General features: G+C 42.6%; 2 protein-coding genes across 2 annotated transcripts; both read right to left on the reverse strand.

The window, feature by feature from the left end:
- Nucleotides 1-4,540: 4,540 nt before the first annotated feature.
- Nucleotides 4,541-5,407, reverse strand: LOC109896476 (protein S100-P). The gene is made up of 2 exons (XM_020490738.2): nt 5,106-5,407; nt 4,541-4,909 (listed from the first exon to the last, which is right to left on the reverse strand). The coding sequence occupies exons 1-2, from the start codon at nt 5,241-5,243 to the stop codon at nt 4,769-4,771; spliced, it is 279 nt and encodes a 92-aa protein (XP_020346327.1). The 5' UTR covers nt 5,244-5,407; the 3' UTR covers nt 4,541-4,768.
- Nucleotides 5,408-7,274: 1,867 nt separating this feature from the next.
- Nucleotides 7,275-13,214, reverse strand: LOC109897134 (uncharacterized). The gene is made up of 5 exons (XM_020491707.2): nt 13,054-13,214; nt 12,273-12,635; nt 12,028-12,141; nt 9,612-9,745; nt 7,275-8,946 (listed from the first exon to the last, which is right to left on the reverse strand). Exons 1-5 carry the CDS (start codon nt 13,109-13,111, stop codon nt 8,884-8,886), a joined length of 732 nt encoding a protein of 243 aa, XP_020347296.1. The 5' UTR covers nt 13,112-13,214; the 3' UTR covers nt 7,275-8,883.
- Between the last annotated feature and the right edge of the window lie 1,850 nt (nt 13,215-15,064).

The following is a 15,064-nucleotide window of genomic DNA, read 5'->3' on the forward strand; positions in this document are numbered from 1 at the left end:
AATAAAAATAAAAAATAAAAAAATAGGGTCAGAGCTTGCGTGTCAGACTAATGCAGCCATAGAAATAACACTGGTTAAGCTTTTAATAAGATATGAAAATAATACAATCACTCACCACCCCTATTGTTTTAACAGTCATGTATATGTATTCTGCTATAAATCAATGGTTGCTCTCACTGCTTTTCATTAGCAATGATGACTAAGTGACATCTGACTTAATGACACATATCAGCAGGTTTTATGTCCACTCAAACCGGATCATGATAAACCACGAGATGCCGTACATGGCATGAGGCTATGACATGCAGCATTGGAATGTTTAAACCGTCGTTAGCCTGGATAGTACGTAGAGGTTTCACTATGCAGACGCATGAGGACGTCTCGTGACAATCACCCTGAAATAAAGCCTACTTTGAGGCAGACACAAGGGAACACAGACAGAAGAGGGCTGTGTGTGTGTGTGTGTGTGTGTGTGTGTGTGTGTGTGTGTGTGTGTGTGTGTGTGTGTGTGTGTGTGTGTGTGTGTGTGTGTGTGTGTGTGTGTGTGTGTGTGGTACGTGTGTGCACACTGGCAGACAGCTGAGAGGAGCGAGAAGGGTGTCTCTGTTCTCTCCCTCTATCCTCTGGTCTGGTCTGTCGCTCTGTCCTCTGGTCTGGTCTGGTCTCTCCCTCTCTCCTCTGGTCTGGTCTCTCTCTCACCTCTGGTCTGGTCTCTCCCTCTCTGGTCTGGTCTCTCCCTCTCTCTCCTCTGGTCTGGTCTCTCCCTCTATCCTCTGGTCTGGTCTCTCCCTCTCTCTCCTCTGGTCTGGTCTCTCCCTCTCTCCTCTGGTCTGGTCTCCTCCCTCTCTCCTCTGGTCTGGTCTCTCCCTCTCTCTCCTCTGGTCTGGTCTCCTCCCTCTCTCCTCTGGTCTGGTCTCTCCCTCTCTCTCCTCTGGTCTGATCTCTTCCTCTCTCCCCTGGTCTGGTCTACTCCCTCTCTTCTCTGGTCTGGTCTCTCCCTCTCTCCTCTCATCTGGTCTCCTCCCTCTCTCCTCTGGTCTGGTCTCTCCCTCTGTCCTCTGGTCTGGTCTCTCCCTCTATCCTCTGGTCTGGTCTACTCCCTCTCTTCTCTGGTCTGGTCTCTCACTCTCTCCTCTCATCTGGTCTCCTCCTTCTCTCCTCTGGTCTGGTCTCTCCCTCCCTCTACCCCTCCTCCCCTCTACTCTCCTTGCCTCTACCCCTGCTCCCTCCCCCATCACCTGTATCTCCTGACTCCCAAACCACCTCCCCTCTGGTCCCTAATCCAGAGATAAGCTCCTAATGCCTGCTGGAGAGAGAGTGAGACAGAGAGAGAGAAAGAGAGAGAGAGAGTGTGTGTGAGAGAGAGAGAGAGAGATAGAGAGATAGAGAGAGAGAGAGAGAGAGACTACAACCACCTAAAAGGAAGCGATTCCCAAACCTTCCATAGCAAAGCCATCACCTACAGAGAGATGAACCAGGAGAAGAGTCCCCTAAGCAAGCTGGTCCCAGGGCTCTGTTCACAAACAGACCCCACAGAGCCCCAGGACAGCAACACAATTAGACCCAACCAAATCACGAGAAAACAAAAAGATAATTACTTGACACATTGGAAAGAATCAACAAAAAAACAGAGCAAACTAGAATGCTATTTGGCCCTAAACAGAGACTACACAGTGGCAGCATACCTGACCACTGTGACTGACCCAAAATTAAGGAAAGCCTTGACTATGTACAGACTCAGTGAGCATAGCCTTGCTATTGAGAAAGGCCGCCAAATGCAGACTTGACTCTTAAGAGAAGACAGGCTATGTGCACACTGCCCACAAACTACCTAACCTACTGCCAAATGTATGACCATATTAGAAACACTCAGATTACACAGATCCACAAAGAATTCAAAAACAAATCCAATTTTGATAAACTCCCATATCTACTGGGTGAAATACCACAGTGTGCCATCACAGCAGCAACATTTGTGACCTGTTGCAACAAGAAAAGGGCAACCAGTGAAGAACAAACACCATTGTAAATACAACCATATTTATTTTTCTTTTTGTACTTCAACTATTTGCACATTGTTACTACACTGTATATAGACATACTCTGACATTTTAAAGGTCTTTATTCGTTTGAAACTTCTGTAAGTGTAATGTTTACTGTTCATTTTTGTTGTTTATTTCACTTCTGTTTATTATCTATTTCACTTGCTTTGGCAATGTTCACATATGTTTCCCATGCCAATAAAGACCTTAAATTGAATTTAATTGAGACAGCGAGAGAGAGAGAGAGATTTAGAGAAAGAGGCGGAGAGAGAGAGAGAGGATATGTGAGAGTGAGGGACAGAGAGGATATGTGAGAGTGAGGGACAGAGAGGATATGTGAGAGTGAGGTTGCGCTTAACAACTTTGCAATCCGATTACAGTCTCAGCACGTTTCCAAACAGTCCTTCAAGGTCCCTGTAAGTCCCGGAGAAGTTAGAGGAATTTAAGGAATTTGCTTATCTCTCCAACTCAAACAAGAATCTAGTACAGTGTTATTTGCAAAAGGGAATTTGATTCTCAATTACAATTACTTTGCATTATACTAGCATGATTTAGGACACATGGTATGTGCCGATTATATTCTCTCTTTTTTTATTACATTGTGCACGCACAGCATGACGGCAGTGTACCACAAGAGGGCAGCACTTGCATGGTCTTTTTGCATTCATTGTACAACTGTATGCCAATGACGATCAATAGGTAATAGGTAAGATAGGTAAGACAATCAATACGGAAATTCACCAACAATACTAACTGTTCTCCACAAGTACATAATGAGTTAGGGGGCGATTTGGGATTGGGCCTTATAGCCATTGTCTACAGTGGTGGAAAAAGTACTCAATGGTCATACTTGAGTAAAAGTAAAGATAACATAATAGAAAGTGAAAGTCACCCAGTAAAATACTACCTGAGTAAAAGTCAAAAACGATTTGGTTTTAAATATACTTAATTATCAAAAGTAAATGGAATTGCTAAAATGTGCTTAAGTAAAAGTTAAAGTAAGAATCATTTCAACTTCCATATACAAAGCAAACCAGATGACACAATTATTATTATTATTTTTCTGATGGATAGCCAGGGGCTACACTCCAGCACTCAGACAGAATTTACAACGAAGCATGTGTATTTAGTGAGTCCACCAGATCAGAGGCAGTTGGGATGACCAGGTATGTTCTCTGTTTAGTGAGTCCACCAGATCAGAGGCAGTTGGGATGACCAGGTATGTTCTCTGTTTAGTGAGTCCACCAGATCAGAGGCAGTTGGGATGACCAGGGATGGTTCTCTTGATAAGTGTGTGAATTGGACCATTTTCCTGCCAAAATGTAACAAGTACTTTTGGGTGTCAGGGAAATTGTATGGAGTAAAAAGTGCATTATTATCTTTAGGAATGTAGAGTGAAGTAAAAGTAAAAGTTGTCAAAAATATAAATAGTCAAATAAAGTACAGATAACACCCAAAAATTACTTATGTAGTACTTTAAAGTATTTTTAAAAGTACTTAAGTACTTTACATCACTGATTATCTACGATAAGGGGAATGTAGACAGGACATGCCAGTCTTGTATATACAGTATCCTCAATGTCTATATTTATAGTTACAGCTTCAACAAAATAGTGTACAACAATGTAAAGTACACGTTTGTTACATCACATATATGCGTGCAGCTTTTCACGTTTACATTTATAAAGGAAATATGCAAGGAAATCGCTCTGAGGTGTAATATTGGTTCCCATGCTGTGTAGGAGATATGATACCGTTGTGGTTGGATTCAAAGTTCACTTCCTAAGTGGTTTGTTTCAAGGTTTAACGTGCATGTTAAGACCTACACACGCTAAAAATAGGCATTGGATCTGAACGGCTAGTTTTCCAACTGAACACCTGTGTTCTTCTATTCAAATCAAATCAAATTTTATTTGTCACATACACATGGTTAGCAGATGTTAATGCGAGTGTAGCGAAATGCTTGTGCTTCTAGTTCCGACAATGCAGTAATAACGAACAAGTAATCTAACTAACAATTCCAAAAAACTACTGTCTTATACACAGTGTAAGGGGATAAAGAATATGTACATAAGGATATATGATGCACAATTCTCTTTAATATGGCTGAAAAGTTCAATTCGGTGTGAAGCCTCTGGCTGCAAGGTCAATTCATGTGAAAGATTTGTCGTTCTGCAGAAGTATTGGTCTCTATAATGTCTCTCATCTCATGGGGTTGAGCAGAGTGCCACTAATTTAATTCAGTTTTAAACATACCTGTTGCACCAGAGGCCAAAATGACCTGTGCTGCCTGGCATTCACCGGTGGTCACCCGCGGCCTGTATGCCAAAACTCCTGCCTTTTCTTTGTACTTTTCCCTACTTAACAGCCGACCGTGTATAAAGTGTCTGAGTGTATATGTCGACTTGTTCTTTAAGTGGTGCACAAAATAAAAAAGACTGAAAGGACAAAATAAATGTATTTTTGTAAAAGTGAGTAAATACAGGCCTACTCGATAGTCACTGTTTAAAATGCTCCCACCTCACAGGCACGAGATTTATTTACATTTACAGCCACAATTGGAAGACAAGACAACCACACAAATGGATAAAGATGCATTTAGTAAGAAAATGATATTAACTGATTATAAACAGAAACAGGGAGATTGGGGGAACTCTGGTCCGACGGACAGGCACCTGCTACTTGCAGCAGGGCGTGACTCGACCACACAATTCTGCATGAGGAGCTCATTTCTTGGGGCAGCGGTCGTGGCAGGCGCAGGTGAGAGCAGCGACCAGGACTACGAACTCATTGAAGTCCACCTCAGAGTCTCCATTATGGTCCAAAGCCTTCATCAGCTTGTCACAGTCCCCAGGGTTCTTAGAAGCCTGCAGAGAGACGGAGGAGAACGAGGTCCCACAAAACAACAGGATTCATCTCAACAACTGTTATTCACACAAATAGCGTGATGTATAAACTAGAATCTGAAAACAGCTTGCCCTTTGGATGGGACAATAAAGAGTTTTTGAATCTAATACATTTGTTCTGCAGTGTGGCGTTGGCCGACAGTGCAGTGTACAGTACCTTCAGGAGAGAAGGCAGTTCCTTTTCTATCATGGTTTTGAGCTCAGCCTTGCTCAGCGTGCCCTTGTTGCCTTCGGCTCCAGAGTACTTGTCAAAGGTCTTCAGGAGGATGGCCATCGCTGTCTCCAGTTGGGACATGACTGCTACTGGTGATGATAAAGTTGGGGCAACAACTCCAAGGCAAGGTTTTCGGCGACCGGACAGGAGGAGAGGTGAAGGTACAGACCGGGTGGAATTGAAGTCTGCTTTATATTCTGCTCATGTATTAACGTTGACTGATGTTTGAATCAAGAACTTACTAAAGTCACTGTTGGCTCAGTGCTTGGGAGGTGGCAGTGACCGATAGTGTTTGATTTGGGGGAGTTTACTGTTGTGTCAACATTATCTTAACATCAAAACGCCTATTGCAAACTTTACCTCAATGTCTGGCTCCATAGAATGCTGTCGTGCCACTTTGTCAAAATTGGATTTGATTCAAGAATAGTTCAAGTGTTCTTAGGGAGGTGTTTGGATCCTTGTGCGTTGTGACTGTTTTCCTTCAGAGCTGCTGTTAACTTACTTTTGAGTGGCTTTTTGGACACAGGCCTGATGAGTTTTGGTTGGCTACATGAAATGGTTACACTCCGATTAGAGTAGGAGCACAAATATTCTGTAACTAGAGGTGAGATAAGATCACATCATGTTCTTTGATCAATACCACATGACCAGACCAGGCAAAATGCAGGACTATTGTTGCAGTGTACGAGAGAATATAGATTATATACCGAACAAAAGAAATAAATGCAACATGTATAGTGTTGGTCCCATGTTTCATGAGCTGAAATAAAAGATCCCAGAAGATCCCAGAAATCCATACGCACAAAAAGCTTATTTCCCTCAGATTTTGTTAGTAAGCATTTCTCATTTGCCAAGATAATACATCCACCTGACAGGTGTAGCATATCAAGAAGCTGATTAAACAGCATGATCATTACACAGGTGCACCTTGTGCTGGGGACAATGAAAGGCCACTCTAACATGTTCCATTTTGTCACACAACACAATGCAACAGTTGTTTCAAGTTTTGAGGGAGTGTGCAATTGGCATGCTGACTGCAGGAATGTCCACCAGAGCTGTTGCCAGAGAATTTAATGTTAATTTCTCTACCATAAGCCGCCTCCAATGTCGTTTTAGAGAATTTGGCAGTACGTCCAACCGACCTCACAACCGCAGACCACGTGTATGGCATTGTGTGGGCGAGCGGTTTATTGATGTCAATGTTGTGAACAGAGTGCCCCATGGTGGTAGTGGGTTTATGGTATGGGCAGGCATTTTTCAATGAATTGCATTTTATCGATGGCAATTTGAATGCACAGAGATACCGTGTCGAGATCCTGAGGCCCATTGTCGTGCCATTCATCCGCAGCCATTACCTCATGTTTCAGTATGATAATGCATGGCCCCATGTCACAAGGATCTGTACACAATTCCTGGAAGTTCTTCCATGGCATGCATACTCACCAGACATGTCACCCATTGAGCATGTTTGGGATGCTCTGTATTGACATGTACGACAGCGTGTTCCAGTTTCTGCCAATATCCAGCAACTTGGCTCAGCCATTGAAGAGAAGTGGAACAACATTCCACAGGCCACAATCAACAGCCTGATCAACTCTATGTGAAGGAGATGTGTCACACTGCATGAGGCAAATGGTGGGCACAACAGATACTGACTGGTTTACTGTTCCACGCCCCTACCTTTTTTTAAAGGTATCTGTGACCAACAGATGCATGTCTGTATTCCCAGTCATGTGAAATCCATAGATTAGGGCCTATTTAATTCATATCAATTGACTGATTTTCTTATATGAATTGTAACTCAGTAAAATCTTTAAAAGTGTTGCATGTTGTGTTTATATTTTTGTTTAGCGTAGTTTCCTTAGTCTTAGATGAAGTGTTAGCGGGTCCCAGTTAACAGATATTTCACTGGATGTATAAATGTGAAGCACCCGGTTGGTGTTTCCACTCACTACCAAATATGGTCGTGAGAGGAAGCCCACTGGCGGGCAGTGGGAAAAGATGGAATGAGGTGGATTTTTGGCCGACATTCTGCACATTTTCTCATCGATTAAACAGTTTTATACAGTTTTCTGTTCCCAAAACTAGAATCTGTTAAAGAACAAAGTGGACTACGTTTTATAGACTTTACTCTTTTCAAAGGTTTAAAAAAATGCAAAGGCGAATTGAGTTATTGCACACTTCACAGAGTAGGCGTTCCGTAACGGAAATATGCAGATAATACTAGAACGCGCCAATAGGATATGTGCTTGGCTCTGCCCACCTCCATCTTTGTTCTGCACACTCTGACTCATTTGTTCCCATTTGAAACGACAAGCTGTGGTCTATCTTGGTTAAGTTATGAAAATCTTTGGGTATCTCTGTTCTGTGTGTGAATCTGGTCATCTGTAGCACTGTTTCCTGGAAATGCTGCTCTCTTTTCTAGTAAACATTTATGATCCCTATATAGTGACGCTTTCTTCAAAAGACAACCTGTGTGTCTGCGTGCATCGCAAAATCCAAACATTTCCAGTCTTCTACATCTTACAGTAATCATGTTTGTTCAATATCAAAACACAACTTCATATATCAGAATAATCTCTGATGATAATAAGTTAAACGTGTAGATAGGAAAACAAGGATCTTGCCATACGGCATAAGCAGTGAGAATGTGTTACTGTGCCTAACAATTCTGTCTTGGTAGGAGTGCAGCCATGGTTACAAACGGTTGTTTGTTTTTATAAGATGTGAGTAGGTGTGTGTCTGCTTACTTTGTAACTGCAGGACCTAGTGACTCATTGGAGCAAGTTGTAGGATAATATATTAATATATATCATGTGTTAAGCGTTGACAACTATTGTGAGCATATCATTTGTTAGCTGTGAGCAACTGATAAGAGTGTCAGCTAAACAGCTCTAAATAGCAGAAATGTACATGATCTGTTACTCAAATAATTTCACAATGTGTATGAGTGTGTGTCAATTTGTAAGGCAATCACATCTATTGTTATTGTAAAACTGTTCTGTTTCTCATTTCTGTTCATCCTGTAGTCTACAGCAGACGAGGGGCCATGGTTACTACCTGAGATATAAGCATATACTGTCACCACCGTCTGCTCTGTTTCCATTTCCTGTCACTGACCTATGAGAGAGCCTATGAGAGAGCCCACGAGAGAGCCCCCAGATACAAATAATTTCCACTGGTAATATAACACCTGTTAAACCGAGAATCTTAAGGCTGCATCCCTGGACTGGATGATTTTTGTCTGATGCTCAATCATTGGGCATTTTTCAATTCTACTGTATTTTCCATTTGCAGTCAGTGATATGTCTCTTGTGTAGTATAATTTTCTCTTTTACTCGCTTTCTCTTGTCAGGCACATGGACACATTCACATGCATACGTGCGCACACACACTTTTGCTGTGGACACTGGCTTTTGCATAGGTCTAAGATACAAACCAGAGTTAAATGAAAGAGTAACTATTCACAGATCTTTGTAAAAGTACCTCATTGCACAACCTACATTTATATGAGTTTCTCTTTCACTTCCTCACTGGAGAATAAAGTACATTCCACACAGTAAAAATGGTTTAAAGAAGAAACAATAGCAGTAATTACCTACTGCAATCAAAAAAAAAAAAACACAGACATCAAAAATACACTGTACATACATACTGTAAAATACCTACAGAAATGACTGACACATGAAACGCAATAGAAAAATACATTCACAGCCGGTCCTTAACCTTTGTCTTGGGTTGGTAAAGCCAAGTAATCAAGTGATTCATACACCTGGACTTGACACTGAGAGATTGAGAGAGAGAGAGAGAGAGGAAAAGTCAGCAATGCATATAGAATAACACAGACTTCAGAAACGTTTGGATATCTTAAGTGAGATCTGCCTATAGAACTTACTCCACTAAATCAGGATAGGAATATTAGCCTGTCAGTAGGGTGTGGGACGGTGTATCGTGGCGGTAGGTGGTATGATGTGATTAGCCTGTGAGTAGGGTGTGGGACGGTGTATCGTGGCGGTAGGTGGTATGATGTGATTAGCCTGTGAGTAGGGTGTGGGACGGTATATCGTGGCGGTAGGTGGTATGATGTGATTAGCCTGTCAGTAGGGTGTGGGACGGTGTATCGTGGCAGTAGGTGGTATGATGTGATTAGGCTGTGAGTAGGGTGTGGGACGGTGTATCGTGGCTGTAGGTGGTATGATGTGATTAGCCTGTCAGTAGGGTGTGGGACGGTGTATCGTGGCGGTAGGTGGTATGATGTGATTAGCCTGTGAGTAGGGTGTGGGACGGTGTATCGTGGCGGTAGGTGGTATGATGTGATTAGCCTGTCAGTAGGGTGTGGGGCGGTGTATCGTGGCGGTAGGTGGTATGATGTGATTAGCCTGTCAGTAGGGTGTGGGACGGTGTATCGTGGCGGTAGGTGGTATGATGTGTACTGATTATGAGACTCACCCATTGGGTGGATCCTCTGGAGGAGGAGGAAGAGCTCTGGTTGGCCGCCTCTTCCAGCTCCTCCATCTTCAACTCCTCGTCCTCATGGTTGGGAGCCTCGTGGATCACCCTGACTGTTCTGTCTGGGGCACCACCTGTATACCCCATACACATACAGTGTTGTGAACAAAATATTTGCCTCTTTTTCTAATTTTCTCAACTTTGACATATTTTTGATGCTGAATGTTATCAGATCTTCAAAGAAAACAGAATATTAGATGAAGGGAACCTGAGTGAACAAATAAAACAACATTACATGCTTATTTCATGTATTCCATTAAAACAAAGTTGTGCAACACCCAATGCCTCGGTGTGAAAAAGTAATTGCCCCCTTATACACAAAAACAGCTTGTACCATCTTTAGCTGTAATGACTCCAACCAAACTCTTCCTGTAGTGGTTGATCAGTCTCTCACGTCTCTGTGGAGGCTTTTTGGCCCACGCTTCAATGCAGAACTGCTGTAACTCAGTGACATTTGTGGGTTTTCAATCATGAACTGCTCATTTCAAGTCCTGCCACAACATCTGAATTGGGATTAGGTCTGGACTTTGACTAGGCCATTCCAAAATGTCAAATTTATTCTTTTTAGACATTTTCATGTAGACTTGATTGTGTGTTTTGGATCAATGTCTTGCTGCATGACTCAGCTGCTCTTCAGCTCACAGACGGATGGCCTGACATTCTCCTGTAGATTTCTCTGATACAGAGCAGAATTCATGGTTCCTTCTTTTAAGGCAAGTCGTCCAGGTCCTGAGGCAGCAAAGCATCCTCAAACCATCACACTACCTCCACCATGCTTGACAATTGGTATAAGGTTCTTACTGTGGAATGTAGTGCTTGGTTACCGCCAGGCATAATGGGACCCATGTTGTCTGAAAAGTTATACTTTTGACTCATCTGTCCATAGAACATTCATCAGAGAGTCTTGATGATCATCCAGGTGCTTCCTGGCAAACTGGAGTCAACTTTTTGGATGAGATGGGTCCCATTATGTCTGGGCGAAAACCAAACAATGAATTGTTATCAGAGAATTCTACAGGAGAATGTCAGGCCATCCGTCTGTGAGCTGATGCTGAAACGCAGGTTGGTCATGCAGCAAGACATTGATCCAAAACACACAATCAAGTCTACATGAAAATGGCTAAAAATCAACAAATATGAAGTTTTGGAATGGTCTAGTCAAAATCCAGGCTTGATCCCAATTCAGATGTTGTGACAGGACGTGAAACGAGCAGTTCATGCTTGAAAACCCACAAATGTTGCTGAGTTACAGCAGTTCTGTGTGGAAGTGTGGTCCAAAATTCCTCCACAGCAATGTGAGAGACTGATCAACAACTACAGGAAGTGTTTGGTTGCAGTCATTAGATCTAAAGGTGGAACAACCAGCTATTGAGTATAAAGGGGCAACTACTTTTTCACACAGGGGAATTGGATGTTGTAAAATTGAGATTTTTTTTGTAAACTTAGGTTACCTTTATCTAATTTTAGGTTTTGGTTGAAGATCTGATGTAGAAAAAATGTAGAAAATCAGAAAGGGTTTATACTTTTTCACGGGTTTGTAGATATCAAGGGCGTACACAGAAAAACAACCAAATAACAGGATGCGTCAACTCACTGTCTTGCACGGTAACAAGGTGATAGAGCATTGAATATATACTGAAACTCTCATCTGTTGCGAAATAGGCTTGAAATACAAAACTAGGGACTGTTGCAAGGTTAGGTTGAAACAACTTGAAAGACAAGACTAAGGACTGTTGCAAGGTTAGGTTGAAACGGCTTGAAAGACAAGACTAAGGACTGTTGCAAGGTTAGGTTGAAACGGCTTGAAAGACAAGACTAAGGACTGTTGCAAGGTTAGGTTGAAACAACTTGAAAGACAAGACTAAGGACTGTTGCAAGGTTAGGTTGAAACGGCTTGAAAGACAAGACTAAGGACTGTTGCAAGGTTAGGTTGAAACGGCTTGAAAGACAAGACTAAGGACTGTTGCAAGGTTAGGTTGAAACGGCTTGAAAGACAAGACTCCGTGGCTGCTCTATAGAAATGAAAAATGTACATCGTCGGATTGTAAGGTTCTGATCTACTCTATGAATGTACACATATGTAAATGCTGTTTGACAAAGCTACCAACTCTTTTATAAGCACACGAGTGTAGTATCCTATAGCAGTGTTTGACTTGGACTGAAACAGGTGCCGTTTCTCATGTTGGGGGCCGGTACTGTTTTATATTTAGATGCAGTAGCGCCACAAAACCTTAATAATATTATACGAGAGGAATAGGAACTCAAGCAGTAGAACATGTGAGGTGTCGGTACTCAGCTCCAGTCAAACACTGATGTAAAGATGTAAAATAAACATAATATCACAATGCCCTCTGACCTTGGTGTCTTTTCCATGCCCTGTACAGGCAGATGAGAGGGAGGAGGAACAGTGGCAGGACAGCAAGTGGAATCATGATAGGCAGCTGCTGGAGCAGTTTTTCTTCTGAGGAATCTGCTGTGCAGAAAGAGTGGAGTTATTAGCAAACTATTGCAATAAGATTTGATCTATAACCAGTTTAACTTGTTCTTAATGTATAACTTTCCCCAAAGAAACGTTAACTGTCTCTAATCTCTAATACTCGCCATTGTTTGTCGTGTTTTGGGATGTAACTGTTATCCGTGTCCCATTCCCCACGGATTCAATCAGAGATGGGATCTCTAAAGAAACTTTACAGATGTAACTACCCGAGTAATTTCTAGTGACGTTTGAGATGGTCCAATTTGAGCAGTTACAGGCTACAGTCTGCTGAGATGCCCTGTCATAACACTGACTGCTGTTGACCAGAACACTCTTATATTTTATCTCGATGTGTCCTTCTTTTTTATGCCAATTAACTGTCACTCTTGACACATGTTGATTCCAGCAGCACTGGATCTGAACAGTGTCCCCCTCTGTTACTGTTACATTATGAGGAGACTGGATCACCACCAACATGCCTATTATCCCTGTGGAGAGACAGAGAAAACAACATATTAGTGAAACATCAAATGACAAGGCTAAATAGAATGATATGAATGAAGCTGATGTAATGTATTCAAATTAGGGTGGTACCATTGCCAAATCTGAATAATTAATAATTACCATATAAAACATGGTATGAAATGGGGTATAAAACATAGTTTTATTAATTCTACAAGCATTGCTGTTGATGTTAATGATACCAATATAAATGCATTGACTACAGTGAAATGAATGAAAACAAGTTAAGAGAAACCATAGGGTAATGTCCAGACCAGTAGAATGTAAATGACCGTCCCTTTAAAAACATTGTGATGTCTTTGCCCGATGAGCCAAGATGGTGTTGGTTTAATCTAAGATAATGATGGTCCAAATTAATCTGTAACTCAATATTTTGTAACCTACCCCAAGAAGAGAGGGAACAGAGGGAGGAGAGGAGCAGCCAGACCAACAGATGCTTCATCTTTCTGGAAGGATATCAGAATGAGGCCAGACACTCAGCCTTCAGGTGCTGTGGTCTCCCCCTCTACACTCACACCCAGGGCATGAGAATCACAACTGACACACACTCGCTGTGGACTTCCTCTGATGACGCACTGAAATGTTAACCACAGAGTCGCTTCTCTCCATCTTTCTCTCTCTTCTTTATGTGTGTAATGTGTTCTTTCTTTATGCTGAGCCTATGACCCAGACATGTCATCTTCTTTTGGTCCTGCTGTCTGCTCTATACCAGTTGATTTCAAGTATCTGCAGTTCTGAACCAGCTGTATTTGTTGATTAAAGATCTAGTCAAAAGTTTTGTCATTGGCAAAATTATGGGGAAAGCAGAGAACTAAATGTGAAGATTGTGAAATTTCCATTGTGGTGTCACTCACTGTCACAAGTCTAACTTTCTTCCAACAAAAAATTTAGCAAAGACAAAATATAAAGGAAACATTTCTGCGTGGAATTGCCATGGTGACTGCATGAATGTCCACCAGAGCTGTTGCCAGAGAATTGAATGTTAATTTCTCTACCACAAGCCACCTCCAACGTTGTTTTATAGAATTTGGCAGTACGTTCAACCGGCCTCATAACTGCAGACCACGTGTAACCACGCCAGCCAGGACCTCCACATGCAGGATAGTCTGAGACCAGCCACCCGGACAGCTGATGAAACTGAGGAGTATTTCTATCTGTAACTAAGCCCTTTTGTGGGGAAAAACTCATTCTGACTGGCTGGGCCTGGCTCCAGGCCCACCCATGGCTGGGCCCCTGCCCAGTCATGTGAAATTCATAGATTACGGCCTAATTTTATTTAATCTTTATTTAACAAGGCAAGTCAGTTAAGAATAAATTCTTATTTACAATAATGGCCAAACCCTAACGACGCTGGGCCAATGGTGCGCCGCCCTATGGGACTCCCAATCACGGCCGGTTGTGATACAGCCTGGAATTGAACCAGGGTCTGCAGTGACGCCTCCAGCACTGAGATGCAGTGCCTTAGACATCTGTGCCACTCGGGAGACCCAATTAATTTATTTCAATTAACTGAGTTCCTAATATGAACTGGAACTCAGTAAAATCATTAATATTGTTGAAATTGGTGCATGTTGCGTTTATATTGTTGTTCAGTTTTGTGGATCCTTACATTATGAATTACAATTATTGACAGACTTACATGGACTTTTCTTCCACTGGTAGCTATAGTAACAGAATATGGCCACCAATTTGACTGGGAGACATCTCAAGGTGTAGGAGACTTGTTACGTCTCTCGTCGGAAGGCCTGGACCAAAACGCAGCGTGGTAAGTGTTCATGATTCTTTATTACTCAAAACACTCGAACAAAATAACAAAGAGAAAAAATGAACAGTTCTGTAAAGCAAATAAACTATATAGAAAACAACTACCCACAACACACAGGTGGGAAAAAGGCTACCTGAGTATGATTCCCAATCAGAGACAATGATAGACAGATGCCTCCGATTGGGAACCACCCTCGGCCAAAAACAAAGAAATAGAAAACATAGAAATAAAGAAACTAGAATGCCCACCCTAGTCACACCCTGGCCTAACCAAAATAGAGAATAAAAGCCTCTCTATGGCCAGGGTGTGACAGTTCCCCCCCCCCCCCCCCAAAGGTACGGACTCCGGCCGCAAAACCTGACTCTAAAGGGGAGGGTCCGGGTGGGCATCTCTTCACGGCGGCGGCTCCGGTGTGGGACGTAGACCCCCCTCCGCCCGCAGATCCCTTCGCTTTGGTGGCAGCCCTGGTGCATGGACCTTCACTGGAGGAACCGGGCCGCAGATCATCGCCAGAAGAACCAGACCACCGATCATCGCTGGAGGCTCCGGACTGACGACCGTCGCTGGAGGCTCCGGACAGGCAACCGTCGCTGGAGGCTCCGGACTGGGGACCGTCGCTGGAGGCTCCGG

This window comes from Oncorhynchus kisutch, linkage group LG9 (genome assembly GCF_002021735.2).
Source record: "Oncorhynchus kisutch isolate 150728-3 linkage group LG9, Okis_V2, whole genome shotgun sequence".
Taxonomy (NCBI): domain Eukaryota; kingdom Metazoa; phylum Chordata; class Actinopteri; order Salmoniformes; family Salmonidae; genus Oncorhynchus; species Oncorhynchus kisutch.

Bases quoted from the DNA above. Each gene is read 5' to 3' on its own strand.
- LOC109896476 (XM_020490738.2), bottom strand. From the start codon at position 5,243: ATGTCCCAACTGGAGACAGCGATGGCCATCCTCCTGAAGACCTTTGAC. The intron at 4,910-5,105 runs GTACTGTACACT...GTCTCTCTGCAG, and splicing joins AACTGCCTTCTCTCCTGAAG to GCTTCTAAGAACCCTGGGGA.
- LOC109897134 (XM_020491707.2), bottom strand. From the start codon at position 13,111: ATGAAGCATCTGTTGGTCTGGCTGCTCCTCTCCTCCCTCTGTTCCCTC. The intron at 12,142-12,272 runs GCGAGTATTAGA...TCTGCACAGCAG, and splicing joins CCAAAACACGACAAACAATG to ATTCCTCAGAAGAAAAACTG. The intron at 8,947-9,611 runs GTGAGTCTCATA...TCAATCTCTCAG, and splicing joins CCAGAGGATCCACCCAATGG to TGTCAAGTCCAGGTGTATGA.